General features: G+C 42.4%; 1 protein-coding gene across 9 annotated transcripts in view; it reads left to right on the forward strand.

Moving 5' to 3' along the window:
• The window catches only part of SLC37A3 (solute carrier family 37 member 3), a 118,209-nt gene that overhangs the window by 25,200 nt on the left and 68,579 nt on the right, over positions 1-24,430 (forward strand). For 4 of the 9 annotated variants that reach the window (XM_057550055.1, XM_057550053.1, XM_057550051.1 and 1 more), the window contains exons 7-13: positions 3,044-3,140; positions 5,351-5,435; positions 6,171-6,349; positions 8,574-8,715; positions 10,047-10,148; positions 10,757-10,804; positions 11,766-11,917. In XM_057550055.1, the coding sequence (XP_057406038.1) occupies positions 3,044-3,140; positions 5,351-5,435; positions 6,171-6,349; positions 8,574-8,715; positions 10,047-10,148; positions 10,757-10,804; positions 11,766-11,917 (805 nt within the window). The other 5 variants (XM_057550054.1, XM_057550052.1, XM_057550059.1 and 2 more) reach the window with 5 other exon arrangements.

Consider the following 24,430-nt stretch of genomic DNA (forward strand, 5'->3'; position numbering starts at 1 on the left):
GTGACATTTGGTGGTAGGTGGCAGTGACTGGGTAGGCTGACCTCTTGATTATTTCTCTGGCTCAGTCACAAAGACAACAAATTCAAGAAAGCCATTACAGTTTACTTTTGAAAGTAAGACAGTTTGTTTTTAAGCAAATAACACTAGTAAGTGAAATCAATGATGCATTGCCTGACACACGGTGACTCTTCCTGTGAAATGTAACAATAAACCACAAAGTACTAATAAAACTATGATAACTTAAAGTCACAGTCGTTTTCAACCAGTTTCTTCTGAAATCATGCCTTTGGTCAGCGAGTGTTATTCAGGCCCTCTAGGACGCTCTTGGTAGGTTTCAGGTTTTAGAGGCTTGGGGCATTTTCACACTGGGGAGAACATAGAGATTATCTAGTTCAAATCATTTGATTTGCAAGTGAAAAAAGTTGGGGAATTAAGTGATCCACTGAGGACGTTGCCTTGGAAAGCTATTACCTTGGCTGAGTCGTGTCCCTCCTCCCGTTGTCGGGGTCATAGTTTTTTAAAACACATTGAGGCAGGTAGTACTAGTAGGTACACCCTTGCAGGCCCAAACTGTCAACTCTGTCACTGCACTCAGTCCTTTGAGGAGCACAGCGCTTTCCAGATGAGAGCCCTGAGCCTGGGCTGGGACTTGCTGGAGATCACCCAGCTGGAAGTGGCAGAGCTGGGACTTCTGAAAAGACTTTAGTTTTCACTGTTAAATGTTGTCTACCTGTTCGTTTCTAAGATTCCTTCTGTCTCAGTGAGGTTATAAAAATGTTGAGAGAGCTGAAGAACCTAGACCTAACACTGTGTGTTATTAATATAAAGTAGAATAAAATACAAATTTATTTTTTTATTTTATTTTTTAAAATGTAACATACTTTATTAAAAAAAATAAATTTATTTATTGATTTATTTTTTGGCTGTGTTGGGTCTTTGTTGCTGCGCGCGGGCTTTCTCTAGTTGCGGCGAGCGGGGGCTACTCTTCGTTGTGGTGCGTGGGCTTCTCATTGCGGTGGCTTCTCTTGTTGCGGAGCACGGGCTCTAGGTGTGCGGGCTTCAGTAGTTGTGGCACATGGGCTCAACAGTTGTGGCTCGCGAGCTCTAGAGCTCAGGCTCAGTAGTTGTGGTGCACGGGCTTACTTGCTCTATGGGATGTGGGATCTTCCCGGACCAGGGCTCGAACCCGTGTCCCCTGCATTGGCAGGCCGGTTCTTAACCACTGCGCTACCAGGGAAGTCCTAATACACAAATTTATACGTTAAAAAAATTAATTTTTCTTAACTGCTTTTTTTTTTGTCTTTTTCTTTCTTCACCAGCCCTACTGCCATTGCCTAAGTCCAGAGCTAGTTGTTTTTCTCCAGGACTATTGTAATAGCTAGTTTCCCTTCCACAGGCTCTTCATCCACATATCCATTTTTTTTTTGATGGCCTTATTGAGGTATACAATATGCTGCACACGTTCAAAGGGTACAGTTGGATGAGTTTTGGCATGCATGCACCCATAAAAGTATCATCACAATTAAGATAATGACATATCCATCACCCCCAAAGTTTCCTCGTGCCCCTTGGTAATTCCTCCCTCCCACTGCCATCTCCAGTCAACCACTGATTTGCTTTCTGTCACTTTAATCTGAATTTTCTAAAATTTTATATAAATGGAATCATGCAGTATGTCTTCTTGTCTGTGTTCTTTCACTCGCACAGTAATGCTGAGATTAATTCATGTCTGCATTGATAGTTCATTCCTTTTTATAGCTGAGGAGTCATCCATTATATCACAATTTATCTGTTCACCTATTGGTGAACATTCAGGCTTAGTTTTCGGTTTTTACTAGTAAAGCTACTGTGAATATTTTTTCATGAATCCTTGTATGGACATATGCTTTCATTTCCCTTGGATACATACCTTGGAGTAGGATGGCTGGATCATATGATAGGTGTGTGTTTATCTTTTTAAGAAACTGGCAATTTCTTCTGAAGTGGTTGAACCATTTTACATTCCCACCAGCAGAGTATAAGGATTCTAGGTGCTATACATCCTTGCCAACACTTGGTATGCTCAGTGTGTTTTGATTTTAGCTATTCTAGGAGGTGTGTAGTGATACCTCCTTGTGGTTTTAATTTGCATTTCCCTAATGTCTGATGATGTTGAGCATCTTTTCATGTGTTTATTTGCATCTTAACTTATTTTTTATTTTTTAAATGTTTTGGCTGTGTTGGATCTTCGTTGCTGCGCACGGGCTTTCTCTAGTTGCAGCGAGCGGGGGCTACTCTTGGTTGCAGTTCGTGGACTTCTCATTGAGGTGGCTTCTTGTTGCGGAGCGTGGGCTCTACACGCACGGGCATCACTTGTTGCAGCACGCAGGCTCAGTAGTTGTGGCACACGGGTGCTAGGGCGCACGGGCTCAGTAGTTGTGGCACATGGGCTCAGTAGTTGTGGCTTGCGGGCTCTAGGGCACAGGCAGTTGTGGCACACGGGCTTAGTTGCTCCATGGCATGTGGGATCTTCCTGGACCAGAGATCGAACCCGTATCCCCTTCACTGGCAGGTGGATTCTTAACCACTGCACCACCAGGGATTTCCACATCTTATTTTTTGTGTGTGTGAAGTGTTTATTAAAATCTTTTGCCCCCTTTTCAGAAACTTTGTATTTGAGATTATTGTAGATTTATACTCTAACATTTTATTGTGTTGTCTGTTTTTTACATTATTGAGTTTTGAGAGTTCTTTATATTCCAGTGACAAGTCTTCTGTCAGACAAGTGATATCCAAATAGTTTCTCCCAGTCTGTGGCTTGTCTTTTTAAATTCTCTTAATGGTGTTTTTCAGTGAGCCCCAAATTGAACTTATAATAGAATCTTAGAGTTAGAAGAGACCTACCTGATGTTTTGCCATTTGGGTGTACTTTAAAATAACGTTAATATAGAATATTGATTCTTTGTAATGCGAACCTGCACTATTTTGGCCATTTTGTATTTGAACTGCACACAAAATCCCTTCTGATTCTATTGTCTTCTGTTTTGCACTGTTCCCATCATAGACGAGGAGTTGTTTTTGGTCTCTGGAGTGCCTGTGCCTCAGTGGGCAATATTTTGGGAGCATGTCTAGCTTCTTCTGTTCTGCAGTATGGTTATGAGGTAGGTGTTTCTTTCTAGCTTTTTCTTGAGTATATAAATATATTTTCTATTTTAGGAAATAATCCTGTGACCACTTAAAATGACCTAGAGCTATGTCTGGGTGGGGCAAGGTTTGTATTAAGAGTGGACAAACTTTTGGTAAGTTCAAACATGTTAGAAAAATTAATCATGGAAAAACAACCAAATCTAAAGACATATCAGTTGGGGAAAAGTATTTGCAACTCATATTACAGATAAAGAGCTAATTTCCTTAATATATAAAGAATGCCCACAAATTGATAAGAAAAAGACCAACACACAGAAAGGTAAAGGATTTGAATGTGTAGTTCATGAAAAGGAAATAGAAATGGCTTGTAAACATACGACAGGGTATTCCACTTCACTCAGAATTTATTCATTCATTCAGTAAATATTTTTAAGCTCCTCTAAGTGCCCCAAGGCAGTAAAGAATAGAGCCCTGACCAAGAGACAAAAATCTCTACCCTTATGGAGTTTAGGTGTTAGTCGGCAGAGAAATGCAAATTAAAACTACACTGTAAAAAAAAAAAGAAAAGAAACGACACCGTATACTTATTAGATTGGTAAAAACCCAAAAGTTTGATAACGCGTTTATGAGGATGTGACAAAACAGGCATTGCAGATGGGAGAGTAAATAACCCCTCTTGGGGTCAGTATGGTCTATCAAAATTATAATGGCTCTCACCAAGCAGTTCCACATCTGTGAATTAATCCCATTGGTGAATATACTTCAACATGTACAAAGAGATACATCTACAAGGTTATTTACTTCAGCATTATTTGTAATAGCAAAAGATTGGTAACAGATGTCAACCAAAAGGGAAATAGTTATACCAAGGAACTCCTATTCAGTGGAATGCTGTGCAGCTGTGAAATAGAATTATGCAGCCCTTAATGTCCTGACAGGGAAACAGCTCAATGGTGTGTTAAGTGAAGAAAGCAAGGGTGCATAACCGTGTGTGTTGAATGCTGCCATTTGTGTGACATGGAGGAAGAATTAAAGATTATCTGTTGTATTGGCTTGTATGTTTCCAAAACAATCTCTGGAAAGTAAAAATGAAATAACAGTGCTTATATGTTGGAAAAATGAGAATTGAATGGCTGGGAGAAGGGATGGGAGGGAGGGTTTAACTGTACATCTTCTACTTTTTGTTGCTTGAATCATGTCAACCTATTGCCTGTTCAGAACCCTAATAATTAAAAGTAAATTGCTGTTTTGAAAAGCAGATACATTTTTAAGCTGCTCACCAAGTGTTTGGTCCCTGAAGAATTCTGGTCTAGTTAGGGCCAGTGGGACGTCCTTCCTGTGTTCACATCCACCTTTTCCTGGGTTTCTTAGCTTCACACCTGGATTGTACTACTTGGCTCAGATGGGGATTTCAATTCACCCTACGTGCTGCTCCCAGATTTGACTTCTGGAAAAACTAATTTTGTCACCTGTCTGTCCGCATCAGGCTCCACTCTTAAATAAAATAAAATTCAGCGATGCAGCCTGGCTCCTGAGTCTTTCATCTGGATAGCACCTTTCCAAGTCGGTGTTCTTCCCTGTTACCCCCAGCAGAAGCCCTCAGCTCCCACCATGCAGAAGGCTTTCCATCTCCCTCCCACCCGGTGCCGGTGCCTTTGCCTCAGCCGTGCCAGGAAAGGTGGTCAATTGCTGTGATTTTCAGCTGCTCCCTAAAGCATTGTCTCCCTCCTTCAACCTCTTTAGCTGTTTCCTTCTTCTGAATTCAGTTCCTGTTTGTTTCCTATTAGGACTGGGCCTTCTCATTTATTCAGCTACATGCTGCCTTATACTATTATTTTGTGTACTGTTTAATCCCCTCAACTGGAAAATGTCTTTGAGGGCAGATACTGTCTTTTGTAGGAGGCCGAGTAGTGTAAGGAGGAGTATTTTTGGAGCTAGTTCTGATTTCACGATCGTAATAGTACCACTCAGTGTCCAGCGGACCTTGATTATCCTCTCTGAGCCCCATGGAGTCACTGGGAAAAACTTGTGAGAAAACACAAGTGAAACACTTAGCTCAGTGCCTGGCACAGGCTAGGCGCTCAGCGCTCATTTCCTTCCCAGTCGCCCCGTCCTCCCCCCCCCCCCCCCCCCCCCCCCCCCCCGCTCCCCGTGTGCCTCTAATGAATGTGCCTTTAATGAGCATCTCAGATGCGTCAGGAGCACCTTTCCCTTCCCCCTCCAGTATGCCTTTCTGGTGACGGCGGCTGTGCAGTTTGCTGGTGGGATCATCATCTTCTTTGGACTCTTGGTATCACCCGAAGAAATTGGTGAGAAGCTGCTCTTCTACTCAGAACGTCTCACTGTTACAGGCAAAGAGAAACCTGTGGCCAGAACAGCCCGTCTCTTTCTTCCTAGGAGAACTGTGAGCTCCTTTCAGTGAATTCAAGGAGCAGTATCGCTGTTTGTATCCTGTCCACGCTGCGGCCTCGCCTGGCACAGCTGCAAATGTTTGAGGGAGTGAGGCTCACCTTTTTATAGATTCAGGGAAAACTCCTCATTTGCAAATGGGTTTCATAATGGAGATGCTGGCTAGAAATTAGCATGGATGTATTTCGAATTTCACTTCTTGAGACAGATTTCTTTTCCTTCATAAAAATAATTTAGTGTGATATTTACCTGTGGTTAAATACAGAACGTGTACAAGTGAAACCACAGAAGCAGATAGATGTATGATTCTTCTCTCTTCTGAGTATACTAAAGAGACATGTCAGTTTAAGAGCACGTAATTAATGGTTTTTTTGGTATTATGTAAGAGAGATAGTGTGATGTAGTTGAAAAAGCTTTGCTTTGAAGCCAGGGCAAGGAGAATTAGAGGCCTGGGTTTGTGGCTCATTAGCTGTGTGACCTTAATTGACCTTGGACTCTGAACCTTAGTAGCTTCTTCTGTAAAATGGAAATAAAAATAACATGGACCCTGTAAGTAATGATGCATGCAAAGCACTTAGCCCAGTGCTGGGCATCTGGAGGGCCCTCTGTAAACATGGCTGTCACTCTTGTTGTAGGTCTCCCAGGTATTGAGGCCGAAGAAAATTTTGAAGAAGACTCGCACAGGCCATTAATTAGTGGTGCTGAAAATGAAGATGAAGCTGAGCCTAATTATTCAATCCAAGAAGACAAGACTATTACCCAAGTCAAGGCGATAAGCTTTTACCAGGCTTGTTGCCTTCCCGGAGTTATAGCGGTAAAGCCTGTTCAAATCTCCTCACCACAGCCAGTGAGATGTTATAGCCTGGATAGTAACTCTGCCTGGGATAAAGCATCTTGAAGTATTTCACTTCTCTCTCAGACTTTATCTTAGGAATATATGTTCAGAGGAGTAGCGAATATTGGCCCTCAGCTTGTTTCTGTATTGGCACCACTTGAAGTTTTATCTGAAATCTAATGCAGGGGTTGGCAAAACCTTTTCTGTGCAGAGCCAGTTAGTAAATGTTTTCAGCTTTGGGGGCACCTACAGTCTCTGCCACAATCGCTCAACTCAGTAGAGGAAAGGAGTCCATGGACGATATGGAACAAGTGGGCCTGGCCGTATTTGGCCCGTGAGCTGGAATTTGCTGACCGTGGTCTAGCCTTCGAGTAAGAAGGCAAAATTGATATTTTTAAATATATACCTTTTGGCCTGTTGAAGTCTTATAGAATTACAAATAGCCCAAGAGAGGTTTGAGTGGTTCGTTAGGTCTGTTTGATTTGCCTATATTCTTACTATTCTAGGGGAAAAAAAGTTTGCCCTTCTGTTAAAAGGTCCAGAGCAGAATACTCCACAGTATTTCCTGGTAATGCATTCCAGTGTTTCCGCAACCTTTACAGTTAGGTTTTTTCCTGATGTCTAAACTGAATCCCGTCTGCTGCAGTTTTTCTGTCTTGGTGTTTCGGGCGCTCTAGCGTGGGAGTGGAAGTTAAGAGGCCTAGGTTATGTTGCCAGCTTACCCATTAACTCGGCCTGGGGTAAGTCACTCAGCCCGTCCTCGTGTCTCAGTTCCCCTTCCTATGGACAGAAGGTCTACCAGTCCTCCCTGGGGTCTGTAACGCTGGGTTATTGTATTGTGAATAAGCACCTTTTTTATTTTATTGTTTAATGGTGCTCTATGAACGTAACCCCTCAGTTAAATTCAGAGTCTGCAGGTTGTCCTATTTCATACTTTACAGTTCCCTTCTACCTGCCCCCAAGCTAAGAGAACTGACATTTACAAACAAGATAGTTTAAAGTGTGAGTTAAAATTTAAGTGTATGTTCCCACAAGTCTTCAACCAAAAGATGATGCGTAATACAAGGGAAATGCAAGTTCCTTTGGGCCTGTTCTTATGCTAATGATCAGTATTTTTTAAAGTGGTTATTAAAATGTTCTGCTGGTAATAGGTTAATTTCTGAGACAGAACTTAGATTTGTTGTGACTAAACGTGGCCCTCTTTTGCTATTCCTTTGTGTTTCACAAGCTATTGTTCCCTGCCACGGGCAGGGTGTAAAGGAAATCCAGTTAACTTAATTCCTTTGTCTTTGTGGCAGGCTGTCTGGACAAAATGCACCCGTGATTGGGATTTGGCTCTCGGGGGGGTGGGGCTGGCTGCTGCCCTGCCTGGGAAGCTGCTTTAAGACAAGTGATACCCAGGGACTAACTGGCAGCTCCGGGGAGAAGGATATACTAGCCAGACACCCTTTGAAGTCAGTCTCTCTGTTCCTCCCCCTTTTTCCTTTGATGCTAAATGTCAGGATTTCCTGGTAATAATGTGTTGAATATAGGATTCTCAGCCCCGCTGCCATCTTAAGGCAGCTGTAACTTTCATTCCTCAACCTAGAGCCACAAGACCCATGACGATCCTATTCTTGCATTTTTGACTCAAAGCTTGTGGAAACTACAGCGTGAAAGTAGTTTTCATGTTGATGCTTTTCTTAGACCTCGGAACTGTCGTCCAGTCCCATTGCTTTGCATTGTCCGTAATGTTAACTTCACAGGAAGCAGAAGAACCAAAAAAGTCTGGCTGCTTGCAATAAAGGCTGTGATGTTATTGGATTCGTTTGCTTATGGTTAGTGCTAGTCAGTGGCATGAATACCTTTTATCTTTATTTAAATAAAGAAATATGAGTATGTGCCCTGCCTTGCAGGTTCAAAACACTGGTCTGCTTCTACCAGAGAACTGAAAGAAGAAAGTGGGGGGACAATTAAGGAGTAGTCCTATGTGTTTTTTATCCCGAGGCCTACTGTACTGCCTTTCTAGACGCTAAGCGGGGATGAAGAGAAGAGGGAGACTAGGTAAAGTCAGGCAAATAGGAATTTGTAGAAACATTTAATTTGAAAATCAGGTACTATTCGCCCCAAACGCCTCTGTTTTGTTTTGTTGTTTAATTACATTAAAATGGTAGTTATGTTGTGCTGTTTGTTCCTTACTGGTAGTTGGATGTTTTTCTTATAGTATTCACTGGCCTATGCCTGCTTGAAGTTAGTGAATTACTCCTTCTTCTTCTGGTTGCCCTTTTATCTGAGTAATAACTTCGGATGGAAGGAGGCTGAAGCCGACAAGCTGTCCATTTGGTACGATGTTGGAGGAATTATAGGTAAGGCCAGTGATACATCTTTTCCTGTAATAAGAATTAGTCACTAGTCATATTTTACTGGGTTATTAAATCTGGCATCATTTAAAGTTTCATTACTTATTCCACAGCTATTTTTCCTAAACTGTCCTACCAGTAAATAGCCAAACTCTTAAAAAAAAAAAAGTCCTTAGAAAAGAAGACCTAGCCTATGGCAGCCCTGTGATTTATAGGGCTCTTTTTTCTCAGTCCTTTGTTGATGGATCAGTTCTTTTGTCTCGGGAAGTGCAGGGATGTCTCTCTCTGATCTCTTTAAGTGTAACCCTTTTGTACACTTTCAGCGATAGCTTAGCTGTAAAGCAAATTGTATGTCAGAGATTCAAGTTAGGATGTGAATGTGTTCATTTTATATACCACACCGCAGCCAAAGAAGGGAAACATACTAGCTTAGTGTATTGATTGTCAGATCATAAAGGTAGGAATAATAGCAGGGATTAATTTTTTTGTTTTGCAGTTGCTTCATTGTACACAGCAGATTTTAACAGTGACTTTTTGCTCTAGCTGGAAGTGTAAACAAGGAAGTAGGAAACTTTAAAATCAGACAGACGTACAGATTGCATGTTAGTGGGTACTGCTTATATGGCTATGGCAGAACCTTAATATCCTTTTTGTAATGTTTACATGTAGAAGTGTGGAAAGACTAAACTGCCCTTAGCACATGAAAGCACAGTGTATCCTTAGGTGATATACTGTTGCTGTATTTGAACTTGTGTGCCCTTATTCTTAGATCCAGAGCCAAAGGTGAGGTTGCTGCCTTTAGACCTGCACGTACTTCTGATGAGGGTGTACCAGGTGTCCCATTGCCCCTAGACTCCAAGCAGGACTGCATCTAAACGTGACTGCGTTGCTTCAAGGATCCACATCACTTCTTTTAAACGTATTGACCTATTAGTTATTACCAAACCATGATTGCTGCATTTAAGTTTAGTGAATATTTATGTTCACTACTACTAATAGCCGATGAAGCACAGTTCTTAATTAATTATCTTTTAAAATAAAAAGCAGCAAAAGCCTTCACAGCTGGTTGGAGAAGGAAAAACAGCAAGGAACAGTGGGGTAGTTTTGATGATTTTCCCTTATTTGTGGTGTCCCGTCCCCATCAGCCATCATGGCAGTTAATAGGTAACCTTTCTAACAGGAAATTACGGAGGAAATTTTTCAGGAGAGTCAGCTGTCGTTTTGGATAGACCAGTGTTAGGATCCTGATCGCAGGTGGAGGGTTATGTGGTAAGCAGGAGTCAGGTAACTGAGCTAAATTAGAAATTTTGATTGGGTTGCACTCTTTGTGCTTGAAGGTGGGACTCTGCAAGGCTTCATCTCTGATGTGCTACAGAAGAGAGCCCCGGTGTTAGCTCTCAGTCTGCTTCTGGCCATCGGGTCCCTCGTTGGATATAGTCGTGAGTATTCCCTTGCAATTAAACTGTTTTCCTCATCTCTTAGGACTAAGGCATTTATTTGCCTTGAGTCAGTGATCAACCCTGGGGGGATAGTTGAGACCAGCCACAAAGGCATAATATGGGACCTTTGTATTGTCCTGTAAATGCCGCTAGAAGTATCACATAGTTTTATTTGTGTTGGGGAGGAAACTGGCATCTCTTCTGCTTTGTTGGTTTGTTTAAAAGCTTGCTTGGGAGTGTATATGCTTTGTTCAAGGGTAGGCTCCAGAGTGGCAGCATTAGAGCCAATAAAACAATAAAAGGGACAAGATTTCAAAAGAGGAATGGTGGTAATTACTAGGTTTGGTATATGTCCCTTAAGATGCTGCTGAGATAGAAGTAGAGTTTTCCTGTAGCTTTTAGAAGTCACATTAGCTTGAGCACCAGCAAGAAGCAGACATTACAAATAAAAGTTGGGGGACGTGGTGATGGAGCTGTATGCGCCTGTTGTCCCTGGGAGTGATCTGTGAGGTCACGGAGATCCAGGCCCGGGTCTGTGTGTACTGTTGGGTGGGGGCACACGTACTGCGCTCCTCACATGGTTGTTCTGTGTCTGTCTTTCCTCACAGGTTCTCCAAATGATAAGTCCATCAATGCACTTCTGATGGCTGTCACAGGTATGGCATAGGCTCCATTTCACTGTGTGTTCCTCTATAAGGAAAAAGGAAAAAAGGAAACTGATTTCTCCTGCAATTTGAGTAATGCTAAAACCATAATTATAGAGAACTCAAAAGGTAAAAGGAAAGATGCTTCCTCCAGATCCTACTTCTCTGCTCTCGTGTGACCTTCTCAGTCCTGTCGTGACAGAGGCAGTCCCTTTTGACAGAGATTTTCTAAGATTTTTGATTGCTGCCCCACCTGCTCATGTTACTTGCGGAAGTGGCTTAGGAAGATGCCACATTGGAAACCAATTCACAGGCTTTCAGAAGGTCCAGTATAGCTAGTTTTTCCTCCTGTGTTGGAATTGGTCAGAATTTCTTCCCTTGATCCCCAGATGAAACAATTGAGTGCAATTAGGGACCATGTTATAGAAGAAGTCTTATTTGTAAACTTGAGATCATAGGATAGTGGGAGCTGCTCCTGCCCTGTGGGGCACATGGGGCTGATCCAGCCTCGTGAACACATTCACATGGGCCAGCTCCTGCTCTGTCCTTGGACAGCCTCACCGAGAGCAGTGGCAGATGGAACCCCCTACACCACTGAAATCGCTTTTTCTCCTGTCTCTCTTTCTTTTCAAGATGTTTGGTTGAATTTGGGCAGTCAGATGCTCTGCGATGCACCTCTACCATAAGAGAATTTGACAAGCCAGTGCAGTTAGTTGTCAATGAATGCACACTTCACAGGATTAGAAAGCTGTGTGTTCACTCCATTTTCTAGAGAAAAGTAGATGCTAACTAGTTCGAAGACGTTACTATCTGGGGGAGTTTCCATTTTTATTGGTTATTTTTTTCCCCTCTTTTCGTTTCTCTCCAACATACTGATTGGAGTATTGGGATTAAGAGTTTGCTTTATTCAGTAGATTCCTAGCATTGTTACAAATAGTATGTTAATAAGAACCTGTTCTGTTTATGACTTCAGGATTTTTTATTGGTGGACCTTCTAATATGATTAGCTCTGCTATTTCTGCGGACCTGGGTCGTCAGGAGCTGATCCAAGGGAGCAGTGAGGCTTTGGCAACCGTCACAGGAATAGTCGATGGAACCGGGAGCATTGGAGCTGCGGTGGGCCAGGTGAGGGAGCAGGGGAGGGCTTGACACGGAGTGTTCAGCTGTCCTTCAGCGGTGGAAGAGTTTACCCCCGCCCTCTGGGTCACAGTAGGCTGGCACTCTTGTGCTGTAGTGCACTGTACTGAAAGCCTTGGGTTTTTAGTCTCTGAGGTCCAGCTGATGTGACCTCATGTGGAAGGTCACTCTACATTTATCAGTTCCTTCTTTCCACTTTTACCTCCAGATTCCTCCTGTCTGGAAAGAAGCTAACACCTCATAAGACAGATCCTCCAGTCCCAGCCCGCCACCCCCTTCTTCCAGCCTGAACTTGGCACTCCAAGGAGGCCATGAGACACGTGCTTCTCATTACCCCCACCTGACATGCAGGCCCTACCTCTCTCCCCCTACCAAACACACACACGTACACACATCCTTCCCGTGGATCCCTGCCAGAAATTGCCATGAACTCTGCAGCTGCCCTGAGTCGCTTTCTCTGCTTCCTACAACTGTGTCTCAAAAGGCGGTTCATAAATGTCTTATGCCAGAATCATCTGGGAGTTCATTAAAGTACCGAACACTAAGCTTACTATAGACCTGCTGAGTGAGAGCCTGGGGATCTGTATTTCAACAAGCCTTCCTGGCGATTCTTATGCACTCTGAAGTTTGAGATCTTCTAGGCTAAGATTGGCCTACTCTAGGTAATCAGAACTATTCAAATCGATCTTTTTTTTAAAAATTAATTAATTAATTAATTAATTAATTTTTGGCTGTGTTGGGTCTTCGTTTCTGTGCGAGGGCTTTCTCTAGTTACGGTGAGCGGGGGCCACTCTTCATCGCAGTGCGTGGGCCTCTCACTGTCGCAGCCTCTCTTGTTGCGGAGCACAGGCTCCAGACGTGCAGGCTCAGTAGTTGTGGCTCACAGGCCCAGTTGCTCCGCGGTATGTGGGATCTTCCCAGACCAGGGCTCGAACCCGTGTTCCCTGCATTGGCAGGCAGATTCTCAACCACTGCGCCACCAGGGAAGCCCCTCAAATCGATCTTTTTTGCTTACATTCAGCTTCAGAAAGGCATCCCTTCTCTGGGACAGTCATGAGTCATGCCTCTCCTAGGGTATACTCCTCTAGGTCATTGAGTGCTAATTTTGCAAAATGTGGATTTGAGAATCAACTGCATGGATAAAATGGTTGAAACCGTGGAAGTGATGTGATGTTTAATGGGGAAAGAAAATATAGGTAAAACCTCAGAGGATGCCCAATGGTCACAGAAACAGGAAGCCAGAATTTGAGGAGGTGTGTTACTCAGATCATAGAGGTAGAGAGGTCAGGAGAAAGAGAATGGAAGGAAAAAGGCTTGTAGTTTTGACATTGAGGTCATTAAATGGCCTTGAAGATTGCTGCTTAATGGGGGTGGATCAGTGGTATCCGATTGCTAGTGGTTAATGCAAGAGCAAATACTGAGGGAGATACACCAGCTTAATGCTGGTCTCCACCCAGCCATATATTACACATTTATTTGTTAATGTCTGTGTCTCCCACTGTAAGGTGGGCTTCACGAGGGCAGCATTTTATTTGTTTTGTGTTCTACTGTAGCCCTGGTACCAGGAACGGTGCCTGGCACACAGTAGACATTCAGATATTTGTGGAATGATTGTAGAATGAATGATTTATAGTATCAGTGTGTTAGCATATTTGATTCTGAGACTAAAGGAAAAACAAACTTAGCAAAGGTAGGAGAAATTTGTTCTGGAGTAGGAACTAAAAAATGCTATTGGCCACCTGTTCAGATGTCTTCATATAAGGGGTATGGGCATCCTCTTCTGAAATTACTGTATTTTAAGTTTTCCTTCCCAACTAATGTTTTCTTCATTAATCAAATAGGTAGATTGTAATTAGCATTTCAAGGAGTTTCTTTTCATTTAGAATGCCTGCCAGTGTTAAGATCCCTATCTGTGAACATGGGTCAGCATTAGATTGACTTTCATGGCTTGGGAAGCAGGATCAGGAGTAAAGCATAGCTAGCTTTACTCATTCCCCTGCCATGTTGATTTTTGAATGATTTCCTATTGCTTGGGGTATGAAATCCCAAACTCCATGACTTAATATGGACTTAATAAAGCCCTTAGAAGGAAACATAGGGACGACTCCTCATGATAGATATATACCAATGGTCAGTAAGCACCTGAAAAGATTCTCAGCATCCTTAGGGAGATGCAAAGCAAAAACATGAGCCACCACTTGACACCTAATTAGGATGGCTATAATTAAAACAAAACAAAACAGAGTAACAGGTGTTGGTGAGGATGTGGAGAAATTCACATACAGTGCTGGTGGGAATGTAAAATCGTGCAGCTACTGTAGAAAACACTATAGTGGTTCCTCAAGAAGTTAAACATAGAATTACCATATGACCCAGCAATTCCACTCCTGGGTATGTTGTACCCCAAAGAATTGAAAACGGATTCAGATATTTGCTTGCCGATGTTCACTGCAGCATTATTCGTAGTAGCCAAAAGGTGGGAACAACTCAAGTGTCCATTGATAGACGAATGGATAAACAAAATGTGGTATATCCATGCAATGGAATATTATTTAGCCATAAAAAGGAATGGAGTTCTGATACATGCTACAACATGAATGAACCTTAACAACATTATGCTAAGTGAAATAAGCCAGACACAAAAATATTGTGTGATTCTACTTAACATGAAATATCTTGAATGGCAAATTCATAGAGACAGAAAGCAGATTAGAGTTTATCAGAGGCTGAGGAGAGGGGCCATGGAGAGTTCTTGCAGAGAGTTAACAGGTGCAGAGTTTCCGTTAGGGGTGATGAAAAATTTTGAAAATAGGTAGTGGTGATGGTTGTGCAACATCATGAATGTATTTGATGCTGCTGAGTTGGACACTGAAAGATGGTTAAAATGGCAAGTTTTATGTTACATGTATTTTTTTTTTTTAAAAAAGAACATGGGTTAAAAACTACTGTATACCTTTTATTAATTGAAAATAAAAGAATATGCTATAGAGTGTCAAAGTCATACAGTAATCCTATGAGCAAATAGTATAATTGAAAAATGAGTGGTATACTTAAAAGATGAACTTTAAAAAAAAAATATATATATATATATATATATATTTATTTATTTATTTGGCTGCGTCGGGTCTTAGTTGCGGCATGCGAACTCTTAGTTGTGGCATGTGGGATCTAGTTCCCTGACCAAGGATCGAACCCAGGCCCCCTACATTGGGTGCGTGGAGTCTTAGCCACTGGACCACCAGGGAAGTCGCGAAGACGAACTATTTTTAAAAGCATCAATTATAGTACCGTTCACTGGAAGAAGGAATGATTAAATGGAAGTGACTTGAGGCTGTTCATCATCCTCTCTTAATTTTTTTAAAAATAAATTTATTTATTTTATTTTATTTATTTTTGGCTGCGTTGGGTCTTCGTTGCTGCACACGGGCTTCCTCTAGTTGTGGCGAGCCGGGGCTACTCTTCGTTGCAGTGCATGGGCTTCTCACTGAGGTGGCTTCTCTTGTTGCAGAGCACGGGCTCTAGAGCACAGGCTCAGTAGTTGTGGCACACGAGCTCAACAGTTGTGGCTCGTGGGCTCTAGAGCGCAGGCTCAGTAGTTGTGGCACATGGGCTTAGTTGCTTCATGGCTTGTGGGATCTTCCCAGACCAGGGCTCAAACCCTTGTCCCTTGCATTGGCAGGTGGATTCTTAACCACTGCGCCACCAGGGAAGTCCCCATCATCCTCTCTTAATAGCAAAGTGAAAAAAAATATACCTCCTGGACTTGTGCCTTCTGTTACACAGTTTTTGTATGTGGACTCTGCCAGCTTACCAAATGAAGGCTGTCAATAAAGCTTAAATAGGAGCATGTATGTGCAAGAGCTCTGCAAACTGCAAAACATTATACAAATCCTAACTCCCTTTTATTTTCTAGAAGAGATATGTTTAATCTCCTTTTTTAAAAAAAATTTATTTATTTTATTATTTATTATTTTTGGCTGCATTGGGTCTTCGTTGCTGCGCGTGGGCTTTCTCTAGTTGCGGTGAGTGGGGGCTACTGTTTGTTGCAGTGCACAGGCTTCTCATCGCAGTGGCTTCTCCTGTTGTGGAGCATGGGCACCAGGCGCACGGGCTTCAGTAGTTGTGGCTCGTGGGCTCCAGAGCACAGGCTCAGTAGTTGTGGCGCACGGGCCTAGTTGCTCTGCGGCATGTGGGATCTTCCCAGACCAGGGCTTGAACCCGCGTCCCCTGCATTGGCAGGCGGATTCTTAACCACTGCGCCACCAGGGAAGTCCTAATCTACTTTTTAGCTACTTCAGTTTATTAATTTATAAAGGATTATATTGTGATTTCTTTTTCCCCCGTTTAGTATTTAGTGTCTTTGATCCAGGACAACCTAGGATGGATGTGGGTTTTCTACTTTTTCATTCTTATGGTAAGTGTGTACCCTTTTTGTTTTTTTAAAACTAGTAGTTTTTAAATTAAATTAGTTCAAAGCATTTACTTAAATCACTTTTTTTTACATGCAAAGTCGTTTTTTTTTGTTGAGGAATAATTGACTTAAAAAAATTGCATATATTTAACAAGTAAAATTTGGTACAGTTTAACATATGTGCACGCATGTCTGTGAACCCATCATCCCCATCAGGACAGTAAATGTATCCATCACTCCCATAAGTTTCTTCGTGGCCCCTATGTAATCCCTGTCTCTTGCCTCTCCACCGTCCCACCTCTCTCCAGGTAACTACTGACGCACTTTCTGTTGCTATAGATTAGCTTGCGTTTTCTTGAGTTTTATATACATGGAATCATACACTCTGTCATTTTGTCTGCTTCTTTCAGTCAGCATAATTATTTTGAGATTCATCCATGTTGTTGCATGTATCAATAGTTCATTTCTTTTTATGGTTAAATCACTTCTTAAACCAACAAAATTGCTCACCGCTTTTAAAGATTCTTTTGTGAAAAGTAACATTTTATTATTCTGAAAGACACATTGATTTTTTTTTTTTTTTTTTAAAAACACCTTTATTGGAGTATAATTGCTTTACAATGGTGTGTTAGTTTCTGCTTTATAACAAAGTGAATCAGCTATATGTATACATATATCCCCATATCTCCTCCCTCTTGCGTCTCCCTCCCACCCTCCCTATCCCACCCCTCTAGGTGGTCACAAAGCACCGAGCTGAGACACATTGATTTTTCAAGGAAGGAAACGGCTGTTAGTTTGCCCTTGACCTGAGTCTTATGAGTATTGTCATTTGTAATTCCAGAAAAAATGAAGAGAGGCTTATATCCCCAACCATTAATCAGGGTACTCTTCCAGAGTACTCTCTGTCTGCTAAATATAATTTGGAAATTCTGAAGGAAATGTGTACGCCAAGCCACATAGGGTTAAAAAAGAAGCATTGCTGTAATTAACACTGTGGTGTGCAAGTTCTAAAGTGAACCTCGAGTCTCTTGAGAAAATATCTGTTGTGCCTTCGACATTCTTGGCTGGAACTCTGTACTTTCTGGGAAACAGCCAATACAGAATAAGGCCTTGTACTTTTCAAACACTGCTCTCTGTTGAATAGGCATGTGACATACTCTTATCACATACTGAGACGGTGCTCAAGACAGGTCTACTTGAGAGTCTGGTGACGGCTTCGTCCACCAGGGTATGCATTCAGTATCCTGTCCCTAAATCTAGGGCATCCTAATTGGAGGCAGCCTCCATTGCCCAAGTCTAGATGCTGTCCTCCAGCCTATCCAAGGAGCCTTTGGGATAGCTCAGCACCTGGAATCCCCTGGAGCTGCCTTAAGGCTTATGTACTCTGCTATCACAAAGGATGCTTTCTTCTGCCTGAGTGCCCTCCAGCTTCTACAGACTGGGCCGTATAGCTCTATCATCTACTTCTGAGTAGAGGGAAGTATCTCCTGATGAACCCTGTTGGTATGATCATACTAGAAATGTAATAGGAAGACAACCGAATCTGTTAGAAGAAACACTGTTTAAATCTGAGCTCCAGCATCAATTTTCTGCCCTACCTATGAGTTATTTAATCTGTGTACCTTAGTTCTTTTTTTGGAGACTGTAATGTAACATTTAAGTATTTTGTAATATTAACTGTAATTTTCAAAATCATTTTCTAATTCATTAAAGATTGAGTTGTCCTTGTACAAAGTCAAAAAGAATGTAGTTGTCCAAATTCATTATTATGTTCAAAACATGATGCTCTAACAGAATTAATTCACTTGTCACTGCATGTTTAATGCTTTTTTCTCTTCACAGACAAGTTGCACAATTGTATTTATTTCACCATTAATAGTGAGGGAAATGTGCTATCTTATGCAAAGACGACAAACTCGCATGTTGAGTGGGTGACCGGTGCCCCCAAAAGAACAAGAATAATAGGAGACACATCAGGACTATTTCTTTTCATTCACCTTCTTTTGGGGTTGTCTTAAGAGCTCTAGCATAACCTCAGATTGTCAAGCCTCTTTCAACAGTGTCAGCCACCGGAGATGCTGACCAGAGTGAAGGCTGGGCTGTTTTTCTACACTACAGGAATTACTGTTAATGATTTTTATCGCTGTTGTTTCATGAATGTACTGAATGGCCTATGAATCTGCTAGCGTCTTTGTTGGCCGTAAATGCTATATTGGACTTGGACCCAAGTTCTCCAGCCTGGAAAGCCGAGTGCCCACAAGGCAGTCAGGCATGGTTTGTATCAGTGACGTGCTCCACGAATAGAAAGGATCGTTGCATTTTGCTTTGGTCATGAGTTTGCAGAGCGTGCCTCGTCTCTGAAGCATCAAATCCGGATAAAGCACTCTAGCTGGGTCCAGCGTAAGCCTGCCTTGGACAGAGAATCCCTTTGTTAACCACGGTGGGAAAAATCACACTACATGCTGATTGGCTCAGTCACTCTGTATCTGCTCTAAAGTCGTTCAGCTCCAGAAGCAGAAATATCTTCAAGTGATTGTCAACTTGTTCTCCTCCGTCTTCACTCAGAATTCCCTTTGACTCCTGGAAGTCTTTAGTCTTCCTTTCAAGGACCATAAGGTACCTCAATTGTGAACATGCCAGTGTGTAATTTACAACTGAAGTACTCAACCCCAGATTTGTTCTCTGGGAACTTTAGGATCCACTAGGAAGCTAATCTGCTTAGCCCTATTTTCAGAGGATTGATCTCTGTTGCAACTGGGTTCCTTGCGTTACCTCAGCAGAAGACTAGAATTAGAGAAAAAGAAAGACCTTTTGGCCCTGTAAGTGTTAAGTATGTGACCTTGAATCACATTAATGGATTACTAGGGCCTGAGGCGTATCTAGGTATCTATTCTTTAGAAGTTTGTAGAATATATGTCTTCAAGGCTGGGAATTCTATACTAATTATCAATATTTTAAGGTCATACTGTATATATATTTTAAATTATGGAAGTTAACAGGTGAAAAATGTGCAATTTTGAGGGCTGCCTAATTTGCATTGGGTTAGGGAATATTTTTCAACCTCTTGCTTTATACTCTCAAATGTGGTGCATTTATGAACTTGTTAATGTTATTTAATCAAGCAGATTTCCAATCAGTTAATTGCTCATTACTGACAAAAAGGGAAAATATGAAACACAGAAAGGGAAAATAAACTGACTTTTATAATAAATATCTGTCCACCTGGTTATTTTATTTATACTGTGAGCTCCGCGCTGTAGAATGTGACTCATGACTTGCAATTTCCTGCTACTGAGTGTTCCCTGGTGACCATTCACTGATCCTATGGTGTTGTCAGATTGTACAGGTCTATTTCTACTACATTCTGTGAAAGCCTTCCCTTCCCCTTTGTGTAAGATTGTGCTAAGTTTGGATGAGTTGCCTAGTTGTAATTTAAGAATCATCTGTAGATGAACCCCATTTTGATTGTTTAGCCTCTGTCTGACATTTGGCTGAGAGCTTCCTCTCCCCCCACGTAATCAGTATGGTCACATCTTCATATCCTGACACCAACCATTGTTTTCTTTCTCAAGTTTAAACTTAGGACAAGTGTTCCTCTGACCTCTCTGGAGCCCCCAATTTGTACCTGAAATGAAATTATAAATAAAACAACTGCTCGGCACTGAATGAAATTATATCTTGCACTATGGGTATATTTCCTATTGTTCTCTTTCTGGCAATCTACATACAAGTTAGCTTTAAAGAACTCCTAAGAGTTAACTTTCTTATTTTTTTTCCCTTGAAGAAAAGGCCATAGTGAAGGCCAGTTTGGAAAAGCATTCTTCTCTGACACCTCGGTCCTCCGATACTCACTAGGTTGAAATACAGCACTCTGGCCTGCCTTTTCTTGTCATATGGTGTTTTCTTTTCTCCTTCCATATAGTTTCAAAGGGAGAAAGCCCCCTCTCCACTCCTGCTTATTCTAGTCTTTGCTGCTTCCTGGAGGGCTGGTGTCCCAGTCAACATTCACACAAGAAATGTCTGAGGGCCCCCTGTGTGCGTCGTGAAGTTCAGCGAGATGGAGGGTACAGGATGCTCTTGTCCACTCCTTCCCTTTCCTTTACAATGTCAGAAGTCCTCCCTCCTCCCACACAGGTAACTGATAAAGCCTTTTCTTACCCCTACTACTTCTTCTGACTTACGTCCTATTTTCCTTTTCACAGCCAAATCCTTTGAGTTAACAGATGGTATCTGCTGCCTTCCTGGCTGTGCTACTACCTTCCTCCACAACTAGGTAACTAACTGTATGTCTATTCGTCCAGGACACTCCTGGTTTATGCCTGATGTCCTGACATAATTATCACGTCATAATTATAGCACTTTCCTTTGCTCTCCAGGTCTCCTAGTTTGGATATGTTACCCTTAACCTCTGACCTTTTTTGCATCGCTCTACAGAAACCGTGCAACTGAAGGTCGTAGAACTTAGATATCTTTTTTTTCTCATTCCTTATCTTTCTTAATCCTCCTCTTATACTTGACTCCGGTAACCACTTCATCGTCTCCAGGACTTTTTTCCTTTGGCTTCTATGGCATTTTTTTTAAAAAAATTATTTATTTATTTATTTTTGGCTGTGTTGGGTCTTCGTTTCGTGCGAGGGCTTTCTCTAGTTGCGGCAAGTGGGGGCCCCTCTTCATCACGGTGCGCGGGCCTCTCACTATCGCGGCCTCTCTTGTTGGGGAGCACAGGCTTCAGACGCGCAGGCTCAGTAGTTGTGGCTCACGGGCCCAGTTGCTCCGCGGCATGTGGGATCCTCCCAGACCAGGGTTCGAACCCGTGTCCCCTGCATTGGCAGGCAGACTCTCAACCACTGCGCCACCAGGGAAGCCCTGTGGCATTTTAATGTATTGAATCTTCTTACTTCCTGTCTTTTACTGGGTTCTCTTCTCTGCTCCCCCTCTGCTAGTTTTTAGTAGGGGTCACCGGCTTTCCCAGATGAGCTGTTGTAAATACCTAACAATCGCTCTGTTACGCACTAAAGAGAGATGGGGCATCCAGTTATATAACACTGTCTGCTGTTGAGTTAACTGCACGTCTCAAGGGAAGTGAGCTCAACTTATGTAACCTCAACCCGTGTCCCATCGCCACCCAGACCACACTGGCAACTGGCTTTATGAATGGTTTTCAGATTTTCTAAGTCATAAACCCTTTTGAGAATCTGCCAGCCATTTGCCCTCTCCCCAGATCAGAATGCACCTGTGAACAAACTTTCAAGATTTATTACAGGGTGTTGTTCACAGGCCAAAACTTGAAGCCCGTCTTTAGACCACAAAGTTAGAAACCTTGGTTGAGAGAATCAAGTGCCACATGTTAGCCTGAGGTTTCCCACAATCCACCTTCAGTCTGTTTCTTTTTTTAAAAAAAATATTTATTTATTTATTTAGGCGTCACCAGGTCTTAGTTGCGGCATGCGGACTCTTAGTTGTGGCATACGAGATCTAGTTCCCCAACCAGGGATCAAACCCAGGCCCCCTGCATTGTGAGCACGGAGTCTTACCCACTGGACCAACAGGGAAGTCCCTCAGTTTGTTTCTTTACTGAATCTCCTGATGTCTCTCTACACGAACCTTCTACAAAATCAGACTGGTTAGCTTATTACTTGGCTACAAATGGCAGTGTGTATTCATCTCAGTTTATCTTTTTTTTTGGAAGCACCTGTGTTTTGGTTTGTTTTTTTTTTTTTGGTTTGTTTCTTAAATGAAAAAAATGTTTAACTGTGATAAAATACATGTAACATAAAATGTACCATCTTAACCATTTTAAGTATACAGTTCAGTAGTGTTAAGTATTAATATATTCACATCGTAGTGCTTACCTTCTAGTGTTGATTCACACTTCTGGTCTGTAATACCCCTTCTTAACTCTCTGCTTTCTGAATCTTAATTTTTCCTCAAGACTTGGACAAGCACCGTCTAGTCCAAGAAACCATTTTCCAGCCAGCCTTACTCGCCCCCCACCGTCTCGCCTTTTTTTGGTAGCAATAGCAGTATTACTTATTTGGTCCTTAACTGCTTTGGTCTAACCTGTTTTTTTTTTATATCTAACTCCCCAAGGTGATTATTGGTCTTCTTTTTTTTTTTTTTGGCTGCATTGGGTCTTCGTTGCTGTGCACGGGCATTCTCTAGTTGCGGCGAGCGGGGGCTGCTCTTCGTTGCAGTGCGTGGGCTCTAGGCGCGCGGGCTTCGGTAATTGTGGCACATGGGCTTAGTAGTTGTGGCTTGCAGGCTCTAGAGCGCAGCCTCAGTAGTTGTGGCGCACGGGCTTAGTTGCTCCACGGCATGTAGGATCTTCCCGGACCAGGGCTCGAACCCGTGTCCCCTGCATTGGCAGGCGGATTCTTAACCACTGCGCCACCAGGGAAGCCCTGATTATTGGTCTTTTTCTCCAATGCCTAGTTCCTTGCATGGTTGGTGCTGAGTAAATGTTGATCGTGTTGGAAAAGGTGGAAGGAAAAGGAGTGGAGGGGGGCCGAGGGGAGTGTGGCCCCCTGACCCTGCACATGGCTCTTCCCCTTGCTTTACAGCGTGACACCGCCTCCCACAGTAAATGGCCAGGGTATCAGGCCAGGCCGTGGGGCAGAGAATGCACTGTCCTCTCCTCAGGCTCTTCAGTAGCCATATCAGCTCTACCAGAGAGCTAAGCCACAGTGAAGGGCGAGCTTGCTGCTACAGAAGAAACCCCATGTTGTTCAAGCTGCTGTCTTTACTCCTGCTGTGTGTTTTCACCTGGACTGTCCTCTTCCTTCCAGTTCTGTCTGTCCCTCTCAGCTCCTGATGTCCTACCTCCATGGGACTTTCCTTTTTTTTTTTAAATTGAAGTTTAGTTGATTTACAATGTTGTGTTAGTTTCAGATGTACAGCAAAGTGATTCAGTTACACATACGTATGTATATATTTATCTTCAGATTCTTTTCCCTTATAGATAATTACAAAATATTGAGTAGAGTTCCCTGTGCTATACAGTAGGTCCTTGTTGGTTATCTGTTTTATATATAGTAGTGTGTATATGTTCATCTCCGTGGAGCTTTTCCTGATTACCCCACTAATAATGCTCTTTCCTTAAAATTCTAGAGTCGTTACATAGACCATGCAGTCTGCCCAGGCCGAGTGATTTTACTGCCTTATTTTGTTCTCTGGTTGTTTCTGGTTAAGTTGTTGTTTCCTCAATTAAATTGTGAGCGTGAAAGAGTCAACTCCATGTCCAAGGTCACAGCAACCATCAATCAAGACAGCTGGTTTACCTTCCCTTGTGGCCTCTGTACTTTCGGATTCAGGCACATCTTCCTTTTGCTTTTCCTTAAATGCCCTGATCATTTCTGGTGACCAGGTTTTTATTTATTTACTTATTTATTTATTTTTGGCTGCAATGGGTATTCGTTGCTGCGTGCGGGCTTTCACTAGTTGCGGCAAGCGGGGGCTACTCTTCTTTGTGATGCACGGGCTTCTCACTGTGGTGGCTTCTCTTGTTGCGGAGCACGGGCTCTAGGCACGCGGGTTTCAGTAGTTGTGACTTGCGGGCTCCAGAGCGCAGGCTCAGTAGTTGTGGCACATGGGCGTAGTTGCTCCACGGCATGTGGGATCTTCCTGGACCAGGGCTTGAACCCGTGTCCCCTGCATTGGTAGGCGGATTCTTAACCACTGTGCTACCAGGAAAGTCCCTCTGGTGACCAAGTTTGTTCCAGCATATATCCAGAATAAATCAGATTCAGTATGAAATTTATATATGTGAACACAGATAATACAAATCACTTAAATGGTTATAGATGTGTTATAGGTAATTCTAGGTGACTATATATATATATGTAATTATGTGTTACATTTAACTATACACACACATATATATATGTACATGTACATCAAGACTAATATTTGAAAGGGAGTTCTGTGCCTGAGCCCCCAATGCCTCATGTGTGTACACAAATTTCTTTTTATTTTTTTTAAGCTTCTCATCTTCCTGGCCTCATTTTCTTTTCTTTTTTTAAACAAGTTTATTTTATTATTTATTTATTTGGCTGCACCGCGTGGCATGCGGGGGTCTTAGTTCCCCGACCAGG

This window comes from Balaenoptera acutorostrata, chromosome 7 (genome assembly GCF_949987535.1).
Source record: "Balaenoptera acutorostrata chromosome 7, mBalAcu1.1, whole genome shotgun sequence".
NCBI classification, from domain to species: Eukaryota; Metazoa; Chordata; class Mammalia; order Artiodactyla; family Balaenopteridae; genus Balaenoptera; species Balaenoptera acutorostrata.